The sequence below is a fragment of the Symphalangus syndactylus genome, chromosome 3 (assembly GCF_028878055.3).
Source record: "Symphalangus syndactylus isolate Jambi chromosome 3, NHGRI_mSymSyn1-v2.1_pri, whole genome shotgun sequence".
NCBI classification, from domain to species: Eukaryota; Metazoa; Chordata; class Mammalia; order Primates; family Hylobatidae; genus Symphalangus; species Symphalangus syndactylus.
In genome coordinates this window covers 74,970,782-74,994,869 of record NC_072425.2, presented here as the reverse complement: position 1 = coordinate 74,994,869, position 24,088 = coordinate 74,970,782, and the positions used below count along the sequence as shown (strand labels likewise).

The window sequence follows — 24,088 nt, the reverse complement described above, 5'->3', positions numbered from 1 at the left end:
TAGTCGGGGCAGAGGACACAATTTTTCTAAAGACTACTGGGCAGTTTATTGAGCATACACTTATTCAGCAAGCATGTCAGACACCTGAACTGTGGCCTACGAGCTGCAACTCTGACTGGAAACTGACAACAAAATTCTCTCTCACTAAAACGTCCATTTATTTCCCTGTTGTTTGTCCCATCACTTCTTGGCACAGTTTCACATATATACTGTCTGGTGAGACAATCCATCAAAAAAGTTGAGAAAGATTCCTCTTGGGAGAGGGGTCAGGCAAAGAGAAAAAATTGGAGCCTAGAGGGTTAAAAAAGATCAGTCTTCTCCATCAGTTTCTTTTATTCCACAGAACACAAAGTAACTGGAGAACTTGTCTTCTGGTGTGCAGACCACCAGACAAGTTTTGCTCTGGTGATTTCGAAATAGTGATGGTCTGATGTCAGTGGGGGAGACACCTACCAGGCAACACGTCTTGCCTAGAGCTGAACTGACAGGTGAAACTCTAAAGACAAACTAAAATAATTGGAAGCAATACTTCCAATCCAGGTGGTGAGATCAAAAGCAAACATTCTCCCATTTCTTTTTTTTTTTCCTTGATTGAAATGAATCATTTGCCCTTCAAATGGGATTTCAAGGTGAAGCCTTTTCATTTTAACGGTGTACCAGTAAGATCATTAAATCTTTAAAAAAAATTACTCCAGTTGCATTAGGTTCATAGAAAAATGTCTCATTTTGTTGTTGTTGTTATTGACAACCAAGGTCTCCTAGAGCATTATTCTCCACTGACAGAAATGACACTTTACTGCAGATTCTAAGTTGCAGAATGGGCCATTAAATGCACCCTGGTAAAAGAAGGCATCTCAAAAACATTTCATTTTTGAAGTAAAGACCGTTAACCTACATAAGTACACAAACCCGAGGACAAATGAACGCATCACACTTCACCTCAGCAAGCATCACTCCCACTGCGGTTAGTATTCTTGCTGCTATCCTTCCCACAAATGTTCTGTGCTTTCCAAACTAAGCACACTATCAAGCCCACAGCTCCTGAACTCTTCAGGTTTTTCATTGTCAGGGTGTAAATTCACTTACCAATTAGTGATCTTCACCTTAAGTAGTATAGCCCCCGCCTTGACCTACTTTTTATTTCTTTACTCTTATGTGTGTCACATAAGCCAAATGTAAGTGTGTGTGCTTAACACAAACCCTGCAGGAAATTAAAAACTTAGTGCACTCATCTTACCATACAACATAGTTAATAATGCAGTCGTTTCTTAGAAATTGTGCACAAAATGTACAGAAGTGTTTGCCTTTCTCTGTGTTTCCAGGAAAGCAGTAACAATGAGATGGTTCCTTTGGTCAGTGAGTCATCTGTAAAGGATTTCTACTCTTGCATATTTTTCAATTAAAGCAAAGAAATACATGAATATAATTTTAAAAGTCAAATGATATCATGCAGTTTATGGCAGAAATTGAAGTCTTCCCTGTCCCTCCCATGCCATGGTCCCGCTCTTCTAATGTTTTTCCCTGGAATTTATTTCCATATTCATAAATAGCATGTTTATACTGCCTCACCTTGGTTTTTCAGTTTTAGATATTATTTCCTGGCTCTACTATAAACAATTAAGATTTACCTCTTTCATGTTACATGCACCCTCATCCTCTCAATATTACAATTTCTGGTTAATCAATATTCAGTGCTTGTGTTCTGAAGACTATACTCCTCCCTGCTGAGCTACAACGCATATTATTGCATTTCTTGCCAAGATAACAATTGCTTTTACTGAGGTAAATAATGGAATTGTTTTTCTGTTTGCTTAGTCTTCTACGGACTGATCAATAATTTATGCCAAGCTCTCCTAAAACCATCTAAAACTCCTGGTGGCACAAATTTATCAGGAAATCTCTCAGTTCTGCTCTTTCTACAGACTGCCTAACTGGAGCCCTCTGAGCGGCAGGCCACATGGGATTGGTGGCTGGACTTCTGCATGGTTGTGATCCTGGGATCTCCTTTCCCATCACCTGGAGATTCTCTCTGCTGCATTCCCAGGTTGGGTCCCCCGTTTCCTGGATCTTGCATCTTATTTCTTGGTTTATGCTCCCATGCAAGAAGAGCAATCCTCCAGTAGTTTCCTGAGAAAGGGTGAATGTGAGGTAAATTTTCCGGGACCATGCATGTCTAAAAACATCTTTATTGTACCTTCACACTGAATTGAAGATAGACTGGCTGTAGGTCTCCCAGTTTCCAGTGTTGCTTGTGAAAAGTCCAACATCATTGTGTTTCCTGATCATTCTTATTTCTCTGAAGCCTGTACAATCTTCTCTTTCTCCCTCCTTTTCTGAAACTTCTGTCTTTTCTATTTCATTATTCTAGATAGGTACCCAGTAGACTCTTTTAATCTGGAAGTTCATGTGTTCTTTGGCTCCAGGACACGGTCTTTCATAATTTCCCCTTCTGTTTTATCTTTGTTCCTACTACTTTCCACCCTTTTGCCATACTTGTTTTACTGTTTTGAAGATTTCCTCAATTTTGCTGCCTTGATTTCTCCAGGTGACTTTCCATTTGCTTTATGTCTTTGTCTTTCATGTTAGAGATGTTCTTTAAATGTCTGGTGATCCTTGGCTGTTCACTCATATTTAAATCCCCAAAAAACCTATTGGAAGATCATATACTTATGATGCAAGAGCCGTCACTATGGGGTGATCAGGTGGTGTACTGGGAAACCCCCAAACATTAGTATCTGTAGTATTTTTTCTTGGGCCTGTTACCTCAGAGAGGAATACACTCATCTGCTGGGGGCTAAGGATCCTGAGTGGGTTGGATTCTAAGCCTGACAACTAACAGTTGTAAGGCATTCTCCGGGTCTCACTGCTTAGTGGGCCCTGTGTTCCCCAAGGCACCTTGTTTCTATTTCCAACTGTTGCCATGTTCCCAGTTTCAGTGCTCCTCTGGTTCACCCTTTCCTTACAGAAGCCTCCCATCTTCTGCGGGGAGGAGGAATCACCTGGCTTTATGGATTGGAGAAGGCATCAGGAAGTTTAATGTCTCCTGTGACAGGCTTCCAAATAATCCTCTTCTTTTTCAGCCATACCTCTCATATTTCTGCCACCTGAGGTATCTGTGTCTCTAATTCTTGAGCCTTTTTTGGGGGGCATCTACCACACACATCCTCACAAACACTTGGCAGAAGAGAGAAAACAGAAACCTCATCAGTGTGTTAGTCAGGATGGACCAGGCTGTGCGGTGCTAACAAACCACCCCAAAAATCTCTGTGGCTTAAAACGATAAAGGTTGATTCCTCTCTCAGAGTACATGTCCCAGGAAGCCCCACCCATTGTGGTTTCACGAGACCTGTACTGACAGGGGCAGAGCCATCTTGTGAGGCTGCCCCCTTAACATAAGGCTTTGGGGTTTGTTTCTACTGGGGAAGAAAGCATGGTCTTAGCTGCTCCCGCTTGGAAGCAATACACTTCAGGGCTCACGTTTCCGTGGCTACGCTTAACTTCTAGAGGATGAGGAAGTGCAGTCTTCTCTGCGTTTGAAAAAATAAGAGAACTGGAAATCACGGGGCACACTAACTCTTTCATCACAGCCAGTTACCACTTGGGTGTTGCCAAATTTTGTTGTGCTCATCTGTTGCTGTTTCCTCTGTCAGTGTTTGTGCTTTTTATTATTTTACTGGAATTCTAGGAGGGAGCAGAGATAAACACCATTTCAAACTGTACACCATACCACTTAAAGTAGCCAAAACCCTCCAGTTTACACTGTGTGCTTGCTAACATCAATCTCCCTGAGTCTACTGTGACTCTGTTCTCAAATGATTCTGTTGCCTAAAGACAGATCAGTAGGCTGTGGGTTTTCAGAACTGGTCTTCAGGATGGGTGTGGTGGCTCATGCCTGTAATCCCAGTATTTTGGGAGGCTGAAGCAGGTGGATCACTTGAGGTCAGGAGTTCAAGACCAGCCTGGCCCATATGGCAAAACCCCATCTCTACTAAGAATATACAAAAATTAGATGGGCAGGCCGGGCGCGGTGGCTCACGCTTGTAATCCCAGCACTTTGGGAGGCCGAGGCGGGCGGATCACGAGGTCAGGAGATCGAGACCACGGTGAAACCCTGTCTCTACTAAAAATACAAAAAATTAGCCGGGCGTGGTGGTGGGCGCCTGTAGTCCCAGCTACTTGGAGAGGCTGAGGCAGGAGAATGGCGTGAACCCGGGAGGCGGAGCTTGCAGTGAGCCGAGATCACGCCACTGCACTCCAGCCTGGGTGACAGAGCGAGACTCTGTCTCAAAAAAAAAAAAAAAAAAAAAAATTAGATGGGCATGGTGGCATGCGCCTGTAGTCCCAGCTACTTGGGAGGCTGAGACAGGAGAATTGCTTGAGCCTGGGAGATGGCGGTTGCAGTGAGCCAAGATCGCATCACTGCACTCCAGCCTGGGCAACAGAGCAAGACTCCATCTCAAAAAAAAAAAAAAAAGAAAGGACAGGTCTTCATTATCAATATTTTTCAAGAAGAGGATTGGGAGATACTTCTCAAGCATATATTTAGAAAAGTGAAACTCCTTACTAGAAGAAAATGACATAAGAATTTTTTTCAAATGTTTAGAACAGTTATTTTCTCTCAGTGCTGAGAATGTAATAGATGTGTTCAGTAAACTCCTATGGATTAGCAATCCCGTTTTCTCTCTCTATACAACTCACCAGCAAACAAATGTCAGTTTGCTCCAAGAAAAAAGTTCTTAAGTTCTGGGGGAATTAAAAGTAGTGTTAAAAGCAGATTTAGCAATTAGCAACGGTGGCTGACAAATGGCAATACAGGTTTTTTTTGTCTCCTTTTATGTGCTTCATTATAGTTTGTGATCCTGCCATTTTGAGAATGCAAATACTCAATACTGCTTTTGTAAGAATACCATTTCTCCAGGTCTGCTGACCATAATCACAGTGAGATAGCTCTTTTTGTTAAAACTTTATCTGTGCTAATAAAAGATTTAGTTAAATCTTATATCCACAGCACTCACATGGGGAAAGTGTCTAGATAATACATTTTTTCCTTTAAATCAGTAGTTCTCAATCTTTCACATGCTTATGAATCTCAGGGAAAGTTTACAAAACAAAATAAAATAAAACGAAACAACCAGATCACTGAGACCCACATCAGGTATTCTGGTTTGGAAAGGAAGGGCAGTAACTTGCATTTCTAATAAGTAACACCCAGACAGACTTCAGATCACATGGTTTTAAAACACCTTTCCATTTTGTATAACAGCATACATGGAGAATGAGTGTTCAGTAATATTTTTTGATGCTGAGATGGAAATCAACAGAATATAATATTATATTCTCATAAGACCATTAAAGAGGCAGCAAAGGAAGGTCTTTCCTATAAATATGGCATGACAGATGAAATACAACCCACAAATAGCTTAAAAATGACTGCTGAAATACTTTAAAGCACAGGTTTTCAGTTTCACTTTATATTAACTATTCATAACCCAGTGATCCATATTGATTTCTTAGCATCAAGCTGAATTTCTGACATGGTGGGTTCCTAAAGCATCATACAATGTTCTATAAGTAATGTCACCTTTTGAATGAAACAGCATGCAAGAGAGTTAAGTTGTTCTCCTAGTTCAAATGAATAAAAGCCAGCCTCTAGCCCTACCATAGGCTGTGCTGTGGGCTCACTGTGAGACTGCAGGGGCAATTGGTTAAGCAGGTCATTTCAAGGAGCTGGCGCACTGGAGAAAGCTGAAGGAAGAGGCCAGCATCTGGACCAGGCTTTTTCCTCTGGTGGCTTTCCAGGTTTCTAAAAGGATACAGGAGCCAGCCTTTTGCCAACTCCCTACTTTTGAAAACCTGCTCTATTTCCACCTCATTTGCAAAATGCTTGCTGCAATCCCTCCTAGCTAGGAGGAATCTGGAGACAGCTGGATGTCAAGGAGAATTCTACACGTGAGTGCACCTGTTTTTCACTGAATCCGAAGCCTAGAAAACAGACAGGACATATCTGAACTCACTGACCCAATGCTGCCCTCTTGCTGGGGAGGATGAAGTTCCCTTCCCTACCGGTTTCCAACCTTTCCTAATCCGCTAACAGCAAACGCTGACTATTCCTTAAAGAGAAGGTGAATGCTGACCTGCATAGCTCTTTATGTGGTAAGTAAAATGAACAAATACCTTACAATAATGGTTTCTCACTCCAAAGATATATATTGAGAAATGGCCTGGTGCAATCATAAAATGCAGAATTAAATGAAATTGAATATAAGCTCTTGACCCTTATCTTACTCCAAGATCCATTTTTAAATGAAAGGCTTAAAAATTATTCAAGAGTATGGAAAGGGAGAGTAGAAGCAGAGAGAATCTTTATAGCAAAGGAGTCAGAGCAAAGGTTAGTCTTCCTGATATATTCTGAAAAGATTGTGACACCTAAGCTTGCCATGTTATCACATTTCTTAGGCATTTCTAAAATGGAAAATGTCAACAGTGGCATCAATTACTTTGTGTAGCTCTTCACAATGAAATACAATTTGGTTTAAAACAGAATACATATCTTTTGTGAAGTGAGAAGGATGCCCTGATACCATCAGATGTGAAAATTAGGAACCTACCGCAATGAGGCATAGGGTGGGTGAAAAAACTGCAGAGGCTGGGCGTGGTGTTTCACACCTGTAATCCCAGCACTTTGGGAGGCCAAGGCAGGCAGATCACCTGAGGTCAGGAGTTCAAGCCCAGCCTAGCCAACATGGTGAAACCTCATCCCTACTAAAAATACAAAATTAGTTGGGCATGGTGGATGCACCTGTCATCCCAGCTACTCAGGAGACTGAGGCAGGAGAATCACTTGAACCTGGGAGGTGGGGGTTGCAGTGAGCCGAGATCGCACCATTGCACTCCAGCCTGGGCAAAAAGAGTGAAATTCTGTCTCAAAAAAACCAAACCAAAACAAAACAATTGCAGAAACCGGCCGGTTTCACATCTGTAATCCCAGCACTTGGGAAGGCAGAGGTGAGTGGATCACTTGATGCCAGCGGTTCAAGACCAGCCTGGCCAACATTATGAAACCCCGTCTCTACTATAAAATACAAAAATTAGCTGGACGTGGTGACACTTGCCTGTAATCCCAGCTACTCGGGAGACTGAGGTAGAATTGCTTGAACCTGGGAGGCAGAGGTTACAGTGAGCAGAGATTGCATCACTGCACTCCAGCCTGGGTGACAGAGCAAGACTCCGTCTCAGAAGAAAACAAAACAAAACAAATAAACAAAACTGCAGAAACCCCTGGCAGAAAAAGGCTCGGAAGGCTATTCTCCAAAGAGGGCATACTACCCATCCCAAATCTTCAAGGGATTGATTTAAGGCAGTTCTCAAATTGTCGTCCTGGGACCAGCAGCATCTCATGGGAACTTGTTAGTGACAACGTTGAACTTTACCTGAGAACCAGAGAAACAAAATGAAGAAATACCCCCACCCTTTTGTGTTCTGGGAAACTCCTTCTTTTCTGACACAGAGCAGGGATAGGGATGCTCCTCTTGTTTACCTATGACAAAGCCAGACGCAGACCCTTCACATTCCCATTCTTTCTTCACAAATGATCTGCTTGCTAACCAAACTTTGGTTAAGTGTCTCTCCTTCCTCCAGGTGCGTGAACTTCGGCCAGCATACAGCCACTCCTGAGAAAACGCTGGTCTCAGGTGGAAACATTCTCTGAGCCACAGCACATTCAACTCCCACCCTTTTCATGCCACTTTCACACACCCCATTCTTTCTACTTGGCTACTCCTCCCTATAAAACAACTTCCCCCTTGTACCTAACTCTAGAGACCCTTAAAGATCTTAAGGTCAGAGGTTCTCCTATGGCAACAGTCCTTCCTCCTTATAATGAAACAGTATCTTTCTCCCCTTTGCAATAATCCTTTCCAATGAAGTCTCTCCTTCCTCAAGCAGGGCTTGTTTTTTATTTGGCATTAGAAATACAAATTCTCGGGCCCCACTTCATACTTTCTGAATCAGAAACTGGGGGGTGGAGGGCGATGTACCCAAGAATGCATTTCTCACAAGGCCTCCAGGCACAGTGTGGGAAGCACTGATTTGAAGCCATCCTGCTAAGAATCTGATGAGTGCATTCAACACTTTAATTCTCTCCCGCTGGCGTTTGTGAGTTCAGGTGCAAGCTGTTTCTGAGGCTTACGGTGGAAAAGTTCTTAGCGTCCCAACAGACCATTTCCCATAAAGTCACTACCCAAGGGCACACAAGGCCATGGGGCACCATCTTCCCTCCCGCCGCGTGGGGCCGAGGAAGCCCAAACCCGCACCTACTTACATCTCCGTCCATCGGCCTCTGGTCGTCACAGTCCTTGGTGGGGCTAATGTCCTGGCGCATGACCCAGATGGGCTCTTTGGGCTCGTCGGGGGTGTAAGGCGAACGGATGGTCCTGGTTTTCACCTCCTCGATGGCCTCCTTGATGTCCTTGATGGCCAGCGAGATGGCATCGCGCTTCTCCTTGCTGTACCGCTGCCCCGCCTCGCCGCCGCCCGCGGGGCCCGTCGCCCGCTGCTGCCCCGCCGGCGTCTGCAGCCCGGGGCTGTCGGGGCGACCCCCGGCCGGGGTAGGGGGATGCTCCAGGTCCTGCTCGGCCTCAGGCATGTCCTCGGCCGCCTTGTCGAGGCTCTGCGAGCTCATGCTCTGCTTCACCTCGGCCACGATCTGGTCGATGTCCTCCTCCTGCTCGTAGCTGTCCATGCGCGGGTAGGGCGCGAACTCCGCCTCCTTCTCGGGGCTGTCGGACTCGCCGTCTGAGCGCTCGTCGTAGTGGTGCAGCCGCGCGCCCAGGGCCTCCTGGCGGTAAGCGGCCGCCTCGTCGCGCTCCTGCTCGTAGAGCCGCAGGCCGTCGCGTGCGTCCAGCTCGGGCGCGTCCCCTATCTCCTCGTACACGTGCTCCTGGAGGCCGCCGTAGTCGGCATAGGGCTCGGCGTAGGGCTCGTCCTCGCTGCGGTGGAAGAGCCGGTGCGTGTAGACGTAGCCTGAGTAGGCCGCATTCATAGCCTCCTCGTGCTCCAGCGAGTGGAAGTGCAGGTGGTTGGGCAGCGCGCGGCGGTGCGTGGCCTCGGCGTGCTCGGCCTCTGCCTGCTCCGTGTACTCCTCGGCCTCGGGCCGGTACTGCACAGCGTAGGCGCTCTCGTCCTCGGGGTCCTGCGCGCGCTCCGCATCGTAGCCGTCGCGGGCCGCGGCGATCACGTCGCCCTCGGCGGTGTCTGTGTGGTTGTGGAAGCCGCTCTCCGTGCTGGCTGAGCGCGCCAGGCATTCCCCGTGCTCCTCTTCCTCCTGGCCGAGCTGGGCGCGGAGGTCCTCGAGGGCTCGCCCGCGCTGGTGGCGGCCCGCATAGTGCTGCTGCTGTGGCGGCTGCTGCTGTTCCTCTTCCACCTCGGGGTGCTCCAGGTCGGCCTCCACCGACTCGTTCACCTCCCCACCTGCCGCCTCGTCGGTCACCTCCACCTCCGCAGACCCCTCCAAGTGGTTCATGGTGGGAGTCGGGACGGCTAGGAGAGAAGCTGGGCCCGGCTCACTGCGCTCTCATTTTGCTCCACTGGGCTGGAAAAACAAGAAGGGGAGAGGCTGTCACGTGGTGCAAACAGTCATTATGAGCTGAGTAGTCAGATAACCATAAAAAAACCTGCTATTGATTCCTTTTGGTTCTGGGTCAATTAAAAAATGACTGCAAATTTAAGCTCAGTCTGACAGCACATACATAGCACGCATCATAATTTGTAATTACGTATCTACTTGTTTAATTGCTTATTGGCTTTCTCCGTTCCCCACCCCTCACACTGAGCGCCTCAGGAACGTTTTGTTCTCCACCATGCATACGATTCAGGTCCCATTTCTGATGCATCTGAATAAAGAGTACTACTAAATTGAATGGGCCAATTGACACATTTTCCATCTGCTAACAGATAAATCTCTCCAAATTAAACTAGGATCCTACAACTTTAGAAATCACTCTTTAAATCAATTTCAAAGAAGCATAATCTTGAACACCTTTTGAAGGCATTGCTGGCAACACAAGTATGCAGCCATTCTGAGAGAGGCTATCAGCCAGCAGTGGGGTCCCACTCTGGTTCTGTCATTACTGACTTTGTGACCTCAGGCAAGTGGCTTAATTTTCTGGACCTCCACGGTGTGACTGGACTCATTTCCTACATGCAGGATGTTAACAGCTATTACACAGGGTAAAACAGACTCTGTGATCAAGTAAGTTTGGAAAATGCTGAGTTACAGTTGACTTTTCATTGTTAATATCCAGAAGGAGGAAGATACAGGATACAGGGTTTCCCTAACTTGTTTGACCAGGAGACACTTTTTCCTAGAGGCCAATGTTACGTAGCAGCTGGTTTCTAATAGTTAGGCTTCCCTATTGTGCACTCAGCATCCAGGATACAACCAACCACGGATGACAATATTAGGGGAAAAAATCCAACACAATACAACAATAAAAAATAATGCAAGTAAAAATAAAGTATAACAACAATTTATATTGTATTAGGTATTATGAGAAATCTAGAGATGATTTACAGCCTATAGGAGGATGTGCGTAGATCATATGCAAATACCATACCATTTTATAATGGATTTTTATATCCACTGGGATCCTGAAACCAACCCCCATGGATACAAAGGGAGGACTATATTCACTTTCCCTATGTAACCTGCATCTAAAATTCTAAGATTTTATGAGTTGCCATTATAGCTAGAACTGGATAACAGGTGTAATTTCTAAAAAAATATGGGTAGGTCTCTTTCTATTTTCAGAGAAACTTGTAGCTCGAGAGAAAGATTTGGTTTCAGTCTCTCTCAATTCTTCTTATCACAAAATAGCTTTATGGTATAATCTGTGCAGTATATAGAAATAGACACAAAGAATGTAAACAACCATAACAAAACAGGCAGGACCCCTATGATTTTGAGATCCCTGTGGTAAATAGGCTCAACAGTGTGTGTAAACTTGCTATTGTGTTCTTTTGGAAAGCCTCTCTTACAAATGGACACAATGGATGGGAAGTGAACTCTTAAATGTAATAGCAGACAGCCCCAGGAGGACCAGGGACATCTGATTGACTCTCTAGTAGTGAGATGCATTATATTCTACTCAACTCCCCATCACAACCACAGCAATTTCCTTCAAGCATTGATGACCATCCCAGTAGCCAAGGAGATCATTTTGGAGCTACCAAGTCCACATTCAAGCAGAAGTATCATGTCTTCCCCATTCTTTGATGGATCCACCCCTGACTGATTCTCGCTAGAAGAAAAGAATCATGGTTTACGAGAGATGAACAATCTTTATTGCTTCCCTACTTGACATGAGTCCCACTTGATACAAATTAGACCCAACCTCTTTTGAAAAATTGTGGGCTCCTCCCATTAACTCCTGAGAACAGTGACTGGACTAAGTATAAGAAAGTCTCCAAAAGCAAGTATGAATCTCCCTTCAAACCTTGATGGATGGTTAAGGCTGTAAACCAGCGGCAGGGTGGGGTGGGGAATGATTAGAAGCTGTTCCACCTCAGATCATCAGGCATTAGTTAGATTTTCATAAGCAGTGCACAACCAAAACCCTTGCATGTGCAGTTCACAGTAGAGTTCATGCTCCAATACTGGTCCATGGCCCAGTGGTTCGGGACCCCTGCTCTAAATAGAAGAGGCAAGTGTTGCTGCTGTGGGCCACCCAGTTAAATGGCCTCCAGTGGATTATGAGAAACACAAAACAAATATTCAACTCAATACAACACATGGACAAGAACAGCATACCCAAGTTCCCTTCATAAGGACTTTCTAAAAAAGACAACAGATAAATCTTCATGAAAACTACATTGGTTTCGTAAGGTACAAATCTAATTCTAATAAACACAAAGTGAGCATTCACAGAAAGGGATAGCAAACATATCACAGACTTTCTTGGGTTCTGTTACCCTGAGGTGTCACAGTTGTATGTGGTCAGCCTAAGAAAAACAGTGACAAAAACCACAGAAAGTACCTGAATGACCAACAATTCATGATAACTGTATGTGGAACTGACCAAAATGCTGCCTTCAGGGAAAATGGCTCTTCTTTAGCTTGATGAAAATCTATTGACATATGTATTAAAAAGAAATTTTAGCTTATTCTGGGTTAAAATCCGTGAATGGTGCCCTCTTATAACCCATGTATTGATTCAAAGGAAATGGAACTTCCTTGCGTGTATATACACTAAACCGTGGTAAAGGAAGTTCTCTGGTGGGGCAGGGGGTGATGGAAGATAGTGTTAATGTAGTTTTGGTACAATAGATCTTTTTGTTCACTAAGTAACTTCTCCTTATACCCCCATCCACAGACCTCACGGGAGTATTTACACATACAGCGTTTGGATTTTACACACCATCATGTTTCCAAGAATATGATTTGGATTGTGGTATTGCAACATGTTAATGAGTAACAGACATTGACTTTGTGCCTAGGACAAAAGGCAATTTGTGCCTAGGACAAAAAGGCAATTGTCAACTTTTAAGGAAGGAGCTGAAGTTGATGCTTAGGTTTATCCCTACACACAGAGGACTGTTTTCCATACCCTGGCAACTTTGGGAGTGGTATTTATAAAAAACATTTAAGCTGCTTTTTAAAAATCCTAGGTTATTGTGGGAGTATATTATTGGTACAAAATTTTTGAAAAGCAATTTGGCAAGATGAATTAAATTCTTCAAAAGGTAACCTACCTTTTGCCCCAGTAATTCTACATATAGAAGTCTAAAAGAAAAAACTTGAATGTGGACAGAAATGTTTCTCACAGTATTTTCTTCAAAAGCAAAAATTTTAAACACCAAATATTAAGCGCTAATATTTATTAAGTACTGATAAGTACAATGCTAATCATATTAGGGTTATATTGTGATCAGAAAGATGTGGGGATTTTCTCTCTGGGAAGCTCCACCTGGAGTTCCCATAACACTTCAACTCAGCCAGCCACAGCTGAAGAAATCACACCTCCTCACCCTCCCTCCCCACCCTAGCTCTCAAACTGGGTTCCCTCCTGTATTTCCCATATGGGCAAATGGCACCACCAGCCACCCACTGAATCATCTCCTTCCCTTATCTCCCTCCTCAAACTGATGCCAGAGTCCACTGTCTTAATAACTCTTGGATCAGTCTTGCTGCCACTGCTTTGTCTTGGTCTGTGTTGACTACCTGGTTGTTTCCTTGACTCTGATGTATCAGCCTCCTCCAGTCCATCCTCCCCACTGCCAGCCTGATGATCTTTATAAAATACAAATCTGAATCCCATAACCCTACTCCTCAAACTCTTCACTGATTCCCTTCTAGGGCATAGTATAAATGCTTAGCTAACTATGTCCCAGGTACTACTAGGCATTTTCCACATGACACATTTAACCTTCACACTAGCCAATGAAGAGTACTGCCATTATCAGCTTTTCTGAAAATGAAGAAACAAGTGACTAGAAAGGTTAGGTGATTGTCCCAGGTTACACATCTAGTAAGGGAGGCCCCCTGACATTTGATCTTTGCACTCTAGCTCTGGGGTCGGGGCTCTTGAGTCCTATTCCTGGCCAACAAAGACCTTGGGATGCTTCACCCCTTTAGTCCATCTCCACACTTCATCCCGCACCCTGCATTCTAACAGCCAAAGTCCTGGTGTTGGCCCTAACTGCCCTCCCTATTCATGGCATATTTTAACCTATAACTTTTCTTTGGTGAATCTTTCTTGTCTTCCCCAGGCCATGTTCATACTTGATGAATGTCGATTAGGTGCCAGCCTCCAGGCACATTCGAGGCACTGGGGCAGAACAGTGAGCAAGCCAGAGGAGGCTTCCCTGCTTTCAGGAAGTCCCCATTCTAGTGCACTGGGTGGGGGGGGGGGCGGGGCAGAGGGAAAAAAGGGCAGACAATAATTATGTAAGTAAGTAAACAAGATAACTTCATAGGGAAACATTTTATGAAGCTAATACAAAACAGAGTAATGCCATAGAAAATGACTGAGGAGAGGGTATTATGTAGATATTATTCAAAGAATGAGATATTTGAGTTGAGGTCTGAATAATCCAGAAAGAGGTGGCCTTGTGAAGACCTGAGGGCAAGGGCTTTGAGGTGAGAAAGGATCAGCTGTGTTCAAGGACAGAAATAATGTTTGCAGGCAGGTGTGGAGTGAGTAAGGGACAGTGTGATGGGCGATGAGGACAAAGAGATGGAAAGGGGCTGAGCCGGGCAGGGTCTGGTACATCATAGTAAAGGATGTGGATTTTATTTCAAGTGTAGTGGCATGCTACTGGAGTGTTTAAGCAGGGGATTGATAAGGCCCGACTAAGCCTCCCTTTGTGCCCGCTGTGCTTTTTCTCTCTCCCTTTCCCTTTCTCTCTCCCTCTCACACATACTCACACCATTTTATATATATATATATATACACACACACACACACACACATATATATGTGTATATATATGTGTGTGTGTGTGTATATATATAAAATTTATCATGGCTTCTATCATTCTGAGTGGTAATTCTTTGTAAGTATCAAGTCCTTAAGAAAAAGACGTTTTGTCATGTATCTTTGATTTTCTGGTGCCAAGCACAGAGGGTATACAGAAGGTGGTCAAGGAATTTTTAGTAACTGAAAAGGAAAAATCTTTATCCCCCACCCCTCCCACCCAATAGTTGGGGCCTTATAGACTTCTAGACATTGGCATGATCAGCCTTTGGAGAAGAACTCATTTCTTCTTTCTATCTTAAATCTTTGCTGCCCATATTCACCCATGCAAACTCCTTCAACTTCTAATGTTTTAAGTGCCTAAAGAATGCAAATGATTCAATATTCTCCTGCATTTGAGTGTGTTAATCCAATGGGCATTTATCAGACTTGTACCAGTCGCTGTGCAAGGCAAAGGGGATGTAAAAGTTTCTAAACTATGGTTTAGGGCAGACAGCTTTGATAGTTATGATACCTGGTGATAAGTGCAAAATAGAAATATACTCAAGATAGAAAAGCAGCCTAGAGTTGAAACAATGACAACAATTGTAACACCTTGTGAATCAAATTAAGTGCTGCTGTTCTTATGGGTTCTGGATTTCATGAGCTAGTGAGCATCCTAAGCAAGCTTAGGAAAGAAGTGACATCATCTAATAAATGTCCTTGATGATGACCCATGTGCCTCTGGAGGAAGACAGAGGCAAATAGAGGAAGAGCAGTTGATGGAAGAAAATCTCTCCTCCTCTACAAAAAAAGTTGGATGACCTGGAAGACACATGCAGAATAGTCCCCTCCTCAAGGACACCTGCAAAACATGAAGAAGGGGTGCTGTGGCATCCTGGCTACAGGATGAAGGTCTCCAGGTTACCAGTGGTGAAGCACAGATGGCTTTCTGGTCTATGGTTCTAGAATGTTCCACAGCTTGGGTGGAAAAGGTGAACAAAAAGCGGGAATTCCACTTCAGTGCACCATTTAGAAATAGAATAGTTCATGATTCAGCAGCTGAATCCAGGTATCTCATAATGTGTAGCAGAGGCTCATGTTGATTTGGGATTGATGGAAGGGGAGGCTGTAAATTACTTTAGTTGCTCTTTCCTTAAGTAATCATTGATGAGCATTTCTAATAAACTGTCCCTTTTAGCATATTCAGAAGTAGTGTTAGAAGAAAGGTCAGACATAAGGCAAATGCAATGTAAAAAAGAGCAAAAGGCATCATACCATGTTAATACAGAGAGAAGTTTGTGTACGTCAGTGACAGAGAATAAAGAAGAGCATTACATAATGATAAAGGGTTCAATTCAACAAGAAAGCTTAGCTAATATATATATATATATACACACACACCACACACACACACCCAATATTAGAGCACCCAGATTCATAAAACAAGTTCTTCTAGACATATGAAAAGACTTAGCCATACAATAGTAGTAGGGGACTTCAACACCCCACTAACAGTGTTAGACACATCATCAAAGCAAAAAACTAACAAAGAAATTCTGGACTTAAATTCTACATTTGACCAGTTGGACCTAAAAGACATCTACAGAGTACTTCACCGATTAACCACAGACTATACATTCTTCTCATCTGCATGCACATGGAACATACTCCAAGATCAAACACATGCTTGGACATAAAGCAAGTCTCTGTGAATTCAAAAAATCAAAATTAAAATCATACCAGCCATATTCTTGGATCACAATGGAATAAAATAGAAATCAATACCAAGAAGATCTCTCAAAACCACACAATTACATGGAAATTAAGCAGCAACTTGCTCCTAAATGACTTTTGGGTAAATGATGATATTAACTCAGAAATTAAAACATTCTCTGAAATAAATGAAAAGAGAGACACAAGATACCAAAATCTCTGGGATGCAGCAAAAGCAGTGTTAAAAGGAGAGTTTACAGTGCTAAATGTCTACCTCAAACACTTAGAAAGTTCTCAAATTAACAATCTAACATCACACCTAGAGGAACTAGAAAAACAAGAACAAACTAACCCCAAAGCTAGCAGAAAAGAAGAAATAACTAAAATCAGAGAAAGAATGAAGAAAATTGAGACCCAAAAATCTATACAAAGAATCAGTGAAGCCAAAAGTTGGTTATTTGAAAGGATAAACAAGATTAATAGACTGCTACCTAGGTAAACAAAGAAAAAAAGAGAGAAGATCCAAATAAATATAATCGGAAATGACAAAGGTGACATTATAACCAATCACACAGAAATACAAAAGATACTCAGAGACTGTTATGAACACCTCTATACACACAAACTAGAAAATCTAGAGGAAATGGATAAATTCCTGGAAACACACATTCTCCAAAAATTGAATCAGAAAGAAATTGAAACCTTGAACAAACCAATATCAAGTTCCAAAACTGAATCAGTAATACAAAAAAAAAAAAAAAAAAAAGCCTACCAACTGAAAAAAAAACCCTGTAACAGATGGATTCACAGCTGAATTCTACCAGATATGCAAAGAGCTGGTGCCAATTCTACTGAAATTATTACAAAAATTATGGAGGAGGGACTCCCTAACTCATTCCACAAAGCCAGCCATTATCCTGATACCAAAAAGCTGGAAAAGACACAGCGGAAAAAGAAAACTAGAGACCAATATCCTTGACATACATAGACACAAAAATCCTCAACAAAATACCAGCAAACTGAATCCAACAGCACATCAGAAAGTGATCCTTGATCAAGTAGGCTTCATTGCTGGGATGCAAGGTTGGTTCAACATATGCAAATCAATAAATGTGGTTCACCACATAAACAGAATTGAAAACCAAAACTATATGATCATCTCAACAGACATGGAAAAAGCTTTTGATGAAATCCAACATCCCTTCCTGATAAAAAGTCCTTAAGAAAGCAGGCATCAAAGGAACATACCTCAAAATAATAAGAGCCATCTATGACAAAACCACAGCCAACATCATACTAAATGGGCAAAAACTGGAAGCATTACCTTTGAGAACTGGAACAAGGCAAAGATGCCCACTGTCACCACCTATTCAGCATAGTATTGGAGGTCCTAACCAGAGCAATCAGGCAAGAGAAACTAATTAAAGGCATCAAAATAGGAAAAGAAGAAGTCAACACTATCTCTTTTCCCTGACAATGTGATTCTATATCTAAAAAACCCTAAAGACTGTGCCACAAGGCTCCTAGAACTGATAAATAACTTCAGCAAAGTTTCGGGACATGACATCAATGTACAAAAATCAGTAGCATGTCTATGCAACAATAACGTTCAACCTGAGAGCCAAATCAATAACTCAATTCTGTTTCAAATACCTGCGCCCTCCCACCCCCGAAAAATCTAGGAATACATCTAAGCAAAGAGAAGAAAAATCTCTACTAGGAGAACTATAATACACTGCTAAAAGAAATCATAGATGACACAAACAAAGGGTAAAATGGATTGAAAGAATCAATATCATTGAAATGGCCATACTACCCAAAGCAATTTACAGATTCAATGTTATTCCTATCAAACTACCAACGTCATTTTTCACAGAACTAGAGAAAACTATTCTAAAATTTATATGGAACCACAAAAGAGCCTGAATAGCAATCCTAAGCAAAAAGAGCAAAGCCAGAGGTATCACATTACCGACTTCAAACTATGCTATAAGGCCACAGGGACCAAAACATCATGGTACTTGTACAAAAACAGACACATAGATGAATGGAACAGAATAGAGAATTCAGAAATAAAGCCACACACCTACAGCCATCTGATCTTCAGTCGAAGTCAAGAAAAATAAGCAACGGGGAAAGGACTCCTTGTTCAATAAATGGTGCTGGGATAGCTGCCTAGTATATGCAGAAGAATGAAACCGGACCCCTATTTTCTACCATGCAAAAAATTAAGGTGCATTGAAGATAAATGTAAAATACCAAACTATAAGACTCCTAGAAGAAAACCTAGAAAACATCATTTGGTCTTGGGAACACCACATCAGCCTTGGGAAAGAATCTATGATGAAGTCCTCAAAAGCAATAGCAACAAAAACAAAGATTGATAAGTGGAACATAATTAAAGAGCCTCTGCACAGCAAAAGAAACTAACAACAGAGTAAACAGATAACCTATAGAAAGAGCAAAAATATTCACAAACTATACATCTGATAAAGGTCTATAAGAATCTATAAGGAAGTTAAACAGTTGAACAAGCAAAAACCAAATAACCCCATTAAAAACGAGGAAAAGACATGAACAAACACTTCTCAAAAGAAGACATACAAGTGGCCAAGAAACATAAGAGAAAATGTTTAATATCACTAATCATCAGAGAATTGCAAGTCAAAGCCACAATGAAGTACCACTTCACCCTATCAGAATGGCTGTTACAAAAACTCAAACAACAACAGATGCCAGTGAGGCTGTGGAGAAAAGGGAACATCTATGCACTGTTGGTTGAATGTAAATTAGTCTATCCACTGTGGAAAGCAGTTTGGAGATTTCTTAGGGAACTACAATTCGACCCAGCAATCCCACTGCTGGGTATATATCCAAAAGTCAATTTTTCTCTGTAGAATGTTCTCCCAAAAAGGCAAATGCACTTGTATGTTCATCACAGCACTATTTACAATAGCACAGACATGGAACCAACCTAGGTGCTCATCAATGGTGGGCTGGATAAAGAAAATGTGGGACATATACACCATACCCCATGGAATACTATGCAGCCATGAAAAAGAGTGAAATAACGTCCTTTGTAGCAACATGCATGCAGCTGGAGGCCATTGTCCTAAGCAAAGTAATGCAGGAACAGAAAACCAAATACTACATGTTCTCACTTACAAGTGGGAGCTAAACATTGGGTACTTATGGACATAAAGATGGTAACAATAGACAGTGGGGACTACTAGAGTGGGGAAGGACAGAGGAGGGTATGGATTGAAAAATTATCGGGTACTATGCTCAGTTTTGAGTGATAGTATCAGTCACATCCCAAACCTCAGCATCATGCAGTATACCCAGATAACAAATCTGTACATGTACCCCCTGAATCTAAAAGTTGACATTTTAAAAAATTGTGAAAAAAATGTTATAAATGACTTGAGCACATGGTACATTTATTAATATTATTATTTCCTAAATAAGGCTATGTAGGGTTGGAAAACAAGCAGTTAAGCTACTTTTCATCTATTTTGAAATGAAGCTGGGTATAAATCAATCAATCAAACAACAAATCACAGATACTGAACTATGCATAGGCCAATATATGTGGTATTTTACATACTATATTTCTAGCCCTCACAACAGTCCCAGTGGGAATTATTATCTGCATTTTCTGATTATGAAGCAGGAGCTCAGGCAGCTTAAATAACTTGTCCAAGGTCACTTACAGCTGAAAGTGGTGGAGGAGGTAGATCTGCCTGGCTCTCACTGTTTGTGCTCTTCCTATTACATTACACTGAGACTATAAAGTGATACAATTGATTTTTTTAAACAAACATCTAAATTGGTGTAATCCCTTTTAGAATAGTCACCTTGGCAGACTCTATACTTCCTCTATACTTACAAGTTCCAAGGGCACTGTGTTTGCTCAAAACACTTTGGCCGCTCCTATATTGGAAGTGATTTTGAAGTTAATTTATGGGCTTTGAAATTACCAGCAAATCATTTTCAATATTCTATAATCATTTTTTGTTATATCTGATTTTTTCCCTTAAAGGGTATCATCCAGGTTTATCATGCACCTTATTTAGAAGATTTGGCTGTGAATGCTTTTTGATGTTCTCCAAATATTAAGTATATCCCTAAAAGATGAAGATGTGCATCAAACCAAGATTATTAAAAAGACTCTGGCATAAGCTCTGAAGTTAATTCCAAAAGATGGCTTTAAAAATTGCTTTGGCTAGTGGCCACATCTTTAATATAAGCCTTCATCCTCACAGAGAAAATAAAAGGACAGGAGCCAATTGGGTGAATATACTTATATTCTTGTGTGGTGACTACAAAATCAGGTTCATTACTTTCATCCCACCTTGCAATCTGTATAATTTTTGCTAACACTAACCAGGCAGGAAAATTAATTGATCCACTTGGATTAATTCAGTAGTGCCAACCACAAAGCTCTGATCACAGCCCAGCCTTTGATTAAACAGAAAATTTTGAATTTATGCAGACTTTCTTATTGTCTAACACTTTAACAACCCAATCATTCATTTATCATTCTGATTCCAATAAAATACATGAAATAAGCTTAAGGCAATCACTGAAACTCAGAGGGGAGATCTTGCAAATTTTACAGAAAACTCAAGAGACAGTCTCTGGAAATCAAAGCCAATTAAAAGTCTATCTGAATTTTTGTGAAATGCCTTGGTATAAAATCAAAAATATCTACATAATTCATAATTTATTGAAGGTTGTACAAACTTGGTATTTTTATTCTGTTACAATCCCTTTTTTATGCTCCTACCCAACTTCCTTTCTACTGTTATCTCTATTGCTACATTACACTAAGTGGGGGGGGGGTATTAAATCACCAGTTACAATCAATCTGGACCATTTTCACACACACACACACACACACACACACAACACCACAGTATTAAGGATAGTAAGTCTCTAAAATCAGTTAAGCTATGTTAGTTTTCAGAGGCTCATTAATTCACACTGCCAAAGGAGATGAAAACAGTGATATCAGGCAAAGAACAAATTGAACAGTAATTCATTAAAATGTAGTCTTTTTTTTGAGACCACATCACTTCAAATTTACTGCTATTGTTACGTTTACAGATTATTTGGCTCATTAAAAAGTAAGTTAACTTGCCTGTCTCTATTCCCTCAAGTTTTCTACAGCTTCTTCTAGTATCTTCCTTCTCCAAATGTATACCAGAATATCAGCTGCAATCCTAATTATGAAGCTTCAAATTGAATTCTTGTTCCTGAGCTTCTTTGTATTCACAGATCAGGAAAGCAGCAAAGGCTATGCTGGTCATAATCCTCAAACATATTTTTGGTTATGCCTCAAATCTGCTATGCTAGGGCTACATTAAATGATTAAAAGCAGCCACATTCAGGAAGGCTCACTTCCTGACAATTCAGCTTCACAACTCCCAAAGAACAAAATCCACTAAGCAACTATTAGGTAGCAACAATGGAGATGCCTTACATTTGAATTTGATGAGCCAGAAATCCCATAATGATTCAAAGCCTCCCAAGACAATCAATTCTCTAAGTTCAGTCATGTTAGCAAAAAAGTTAACAGGAAAAGAAATATAATGTGGGGAAAGGCAAAAACTATTTTTTCTTAAAAATGACAAGTCGATAATCTGGAAACCCATAGTAGTTCATTGGCCATATTGATCAGAATGTAAAGAGATATGGTATCTGCATCTATACTCTTCTAGTTCACTAATTTCATTTTGGCTCCCAATAAGGGAAGATCAGTAAAATCCAAATGTGGTTTTGAAGATCCACAACCTTTCAGTCACCTCAAGGGAAGACATGAGCTTCCGGAGGAAATTCTTTTTAATTTGCTTTATTAAAAATAATGTTCATCTTCAGATTAAACAGACCACCTATAGAATAGGAGAAAATATTTCCCAATTACGCCTCTGACACAGGACTAGTATCCAGAATCCACAAGGAACTCAAAGAACTCAACAAGAAAAAAACAAACAACTCAATTAAAAACTGTGCAAATGACATGAGCAGACATTTCTCAAAAGAAGTACAAGTGGCCAAGAAACACATGAAAAAATGCTCACATGGTTGGGGTGGAGCCAAGATGGCCGAATAGGAACAGCTCCGGTCTCCAGCTCCCAGCCCCAGTGACACAGAAGACGGGTGATTTCTGCATTTCTGCTTGAGGTACCGGTTTCATCTCACTAGGGAGTGCCTAACAGTGGGTGCAGGACAGTCGGTGAAGCGCACTGTGCGCGAGCCGAAGCAGGGCGAGGCACTGCCTCACTCGGGAAGCGCAAGGGGTCAGGGAGTTCCCTTTCCTAGTCAAAGAAACGGGAAACAGACGGCACCTGGAATATCGGGTCAGTCCCATCCTAATACTGCGCTTTTCCAATGGGCCTGGAAAACGGCACACTAGGAGATTGTGTCCCGCACCTGGCTCTGAGGGTCCTATGCCCACGGAGTCTCGCTGATTGCTAGCACAGCAGTCTGAGATCAAGCTGCAAGGCCACAGCGAGGCTGGGGGAGGGGCGCCCGCCATTGCCCAGGCTTGCTTAGGTAAACAAAGCAGCCAGGAAGCTCGAACTGGGTGGAGCCCACCACAGCTCAAGGAGGCCTGCCTGCCTCTGTAGGCTCCACCTCTGGGGGCAGGGCACAGACAAAAAAAAACTCAGCAAGAACCTCCACAGACTTAAATGTCCCTGTCTGACTGACAGCTTTGAAGAGAGTAGTGGTTCTCCCAGCACGCAGCTGGAGATCTGAGAACGGACAGACTGCCTCCTAAAGTGGGTCCCTCACCCCTGAGCAGCCTAACTGGGAGGCACCCCCCCAATAGGGACAGACTGACACCTCATTCAACCGGGTACTCCTCTGAGACAAAACTTTCAGAGGAACTATCAGACAGCTGAATTTGTGGTCTCACGAAAATCCGCTGTTCTGCAGCCACCGCTGCTGACATCCAGCCAAACAGGGTCTGGAGTGGACCTCTAGTAAACTCCAACAGACCTGCAGCTGAGGGTCCTGTCTGGTAGAAGGAAAACTAACAAACAGAAAGGACATCCACACCAAAAACCCATCTGTACATCACCATCATCAAAGACAAAAAGTAGATAAAACAAAAAAGATGGGGAAAAAACAGAGCAAAAAAACTGGAAACTCTAAAAAACAGAGCACCTCTCCTCCTCCAAAGGAACGCAGTTCCTCACCAGCAACGGAACAAAGCTGGATGGAGGATGACTTTGATGAGTTGAGAGAAGAAGGCTTCAGACGATCAAACTACTCTGAGGTACGAGAGGAAATTCAAAACAATAGCAAAGAAGTTAAAAACTTTGAAAAAAAATTAGAAGAATGGATAACTAGAATAACCAATGGAGAGAAGGGCTTCAAGGAGCTGATGGAGCTGAAAGCCAAGTTTCAAGAACTACGCGAAGATTGCAGAAGCCTCAGTAGCAGATGCGATCAACTGGAAGAAAGGGTATCGCTGATGGAAGATGAAATGAATGAAATGAAGAGAGAAGGGAAGTTTAGAGAAAAAAGAATAAAAAGAAATGAACAAAGCCTCCAAGAAATTTGGGACTATGTGAAAAGACCAAACCTACGTCTGATTGGTGTACCTGAAAATGATGGGGAGAATGGAACCAAGTTGGAAAACACTCTGCAAGATATTATCCAGGAGAACTTCCCCAATCTAGCAAGGCAGGCCAACATTCAGATTCAGGAAATACAGAGAACGCCACAAAGATACTCCTCGAGAAGGGCAACTCCAAGACACATAATTGTCAGATTCACCAAAGTTGAAATGAAGGAAAAAATGTTAAGGGCAGCCAGAGAGAAAGGTCGGGTTACCCACAAAGGGAAGCCCATCAGACTAACAGCTGATCTCTCAGCAGAAACTCTACAAGCCAGAAGAGAGTGGGGGCCGA

At 42.2% G+C, this 24,088-nt stretch overlaps 1 protein-coding gene across 4 annotated transcripts in view; it reads right to left on the bottom strand.

Moving 5' to 3' along the window:
* The window catches only part of APBA1 (amyloid beta precursor protein binding family A member 1), a 265,234-nt gene that overhangs the window by 77,922 nt on the left and 163,224 nt on the right, over window positions 1-24,088 (bottom strand). For all 4 annotated transcript variants that reach the window (XM_055272323.2, XM_055272322.1, XM_055272326.1 and 1 more), the window contains exon 2: window positions 8,321-9,589. In XM_055272323.2, coding sequence (XP_055128298.1) covers window positions 8,321-9,520 — 1,200 coding nt within the window. In that variant the 5' untranslated portion in view covers window positions 9,521-9,589. The remainder of the gene's footprint in view (window positions 1-8,320; window positions 9,590-24,088) is intronic.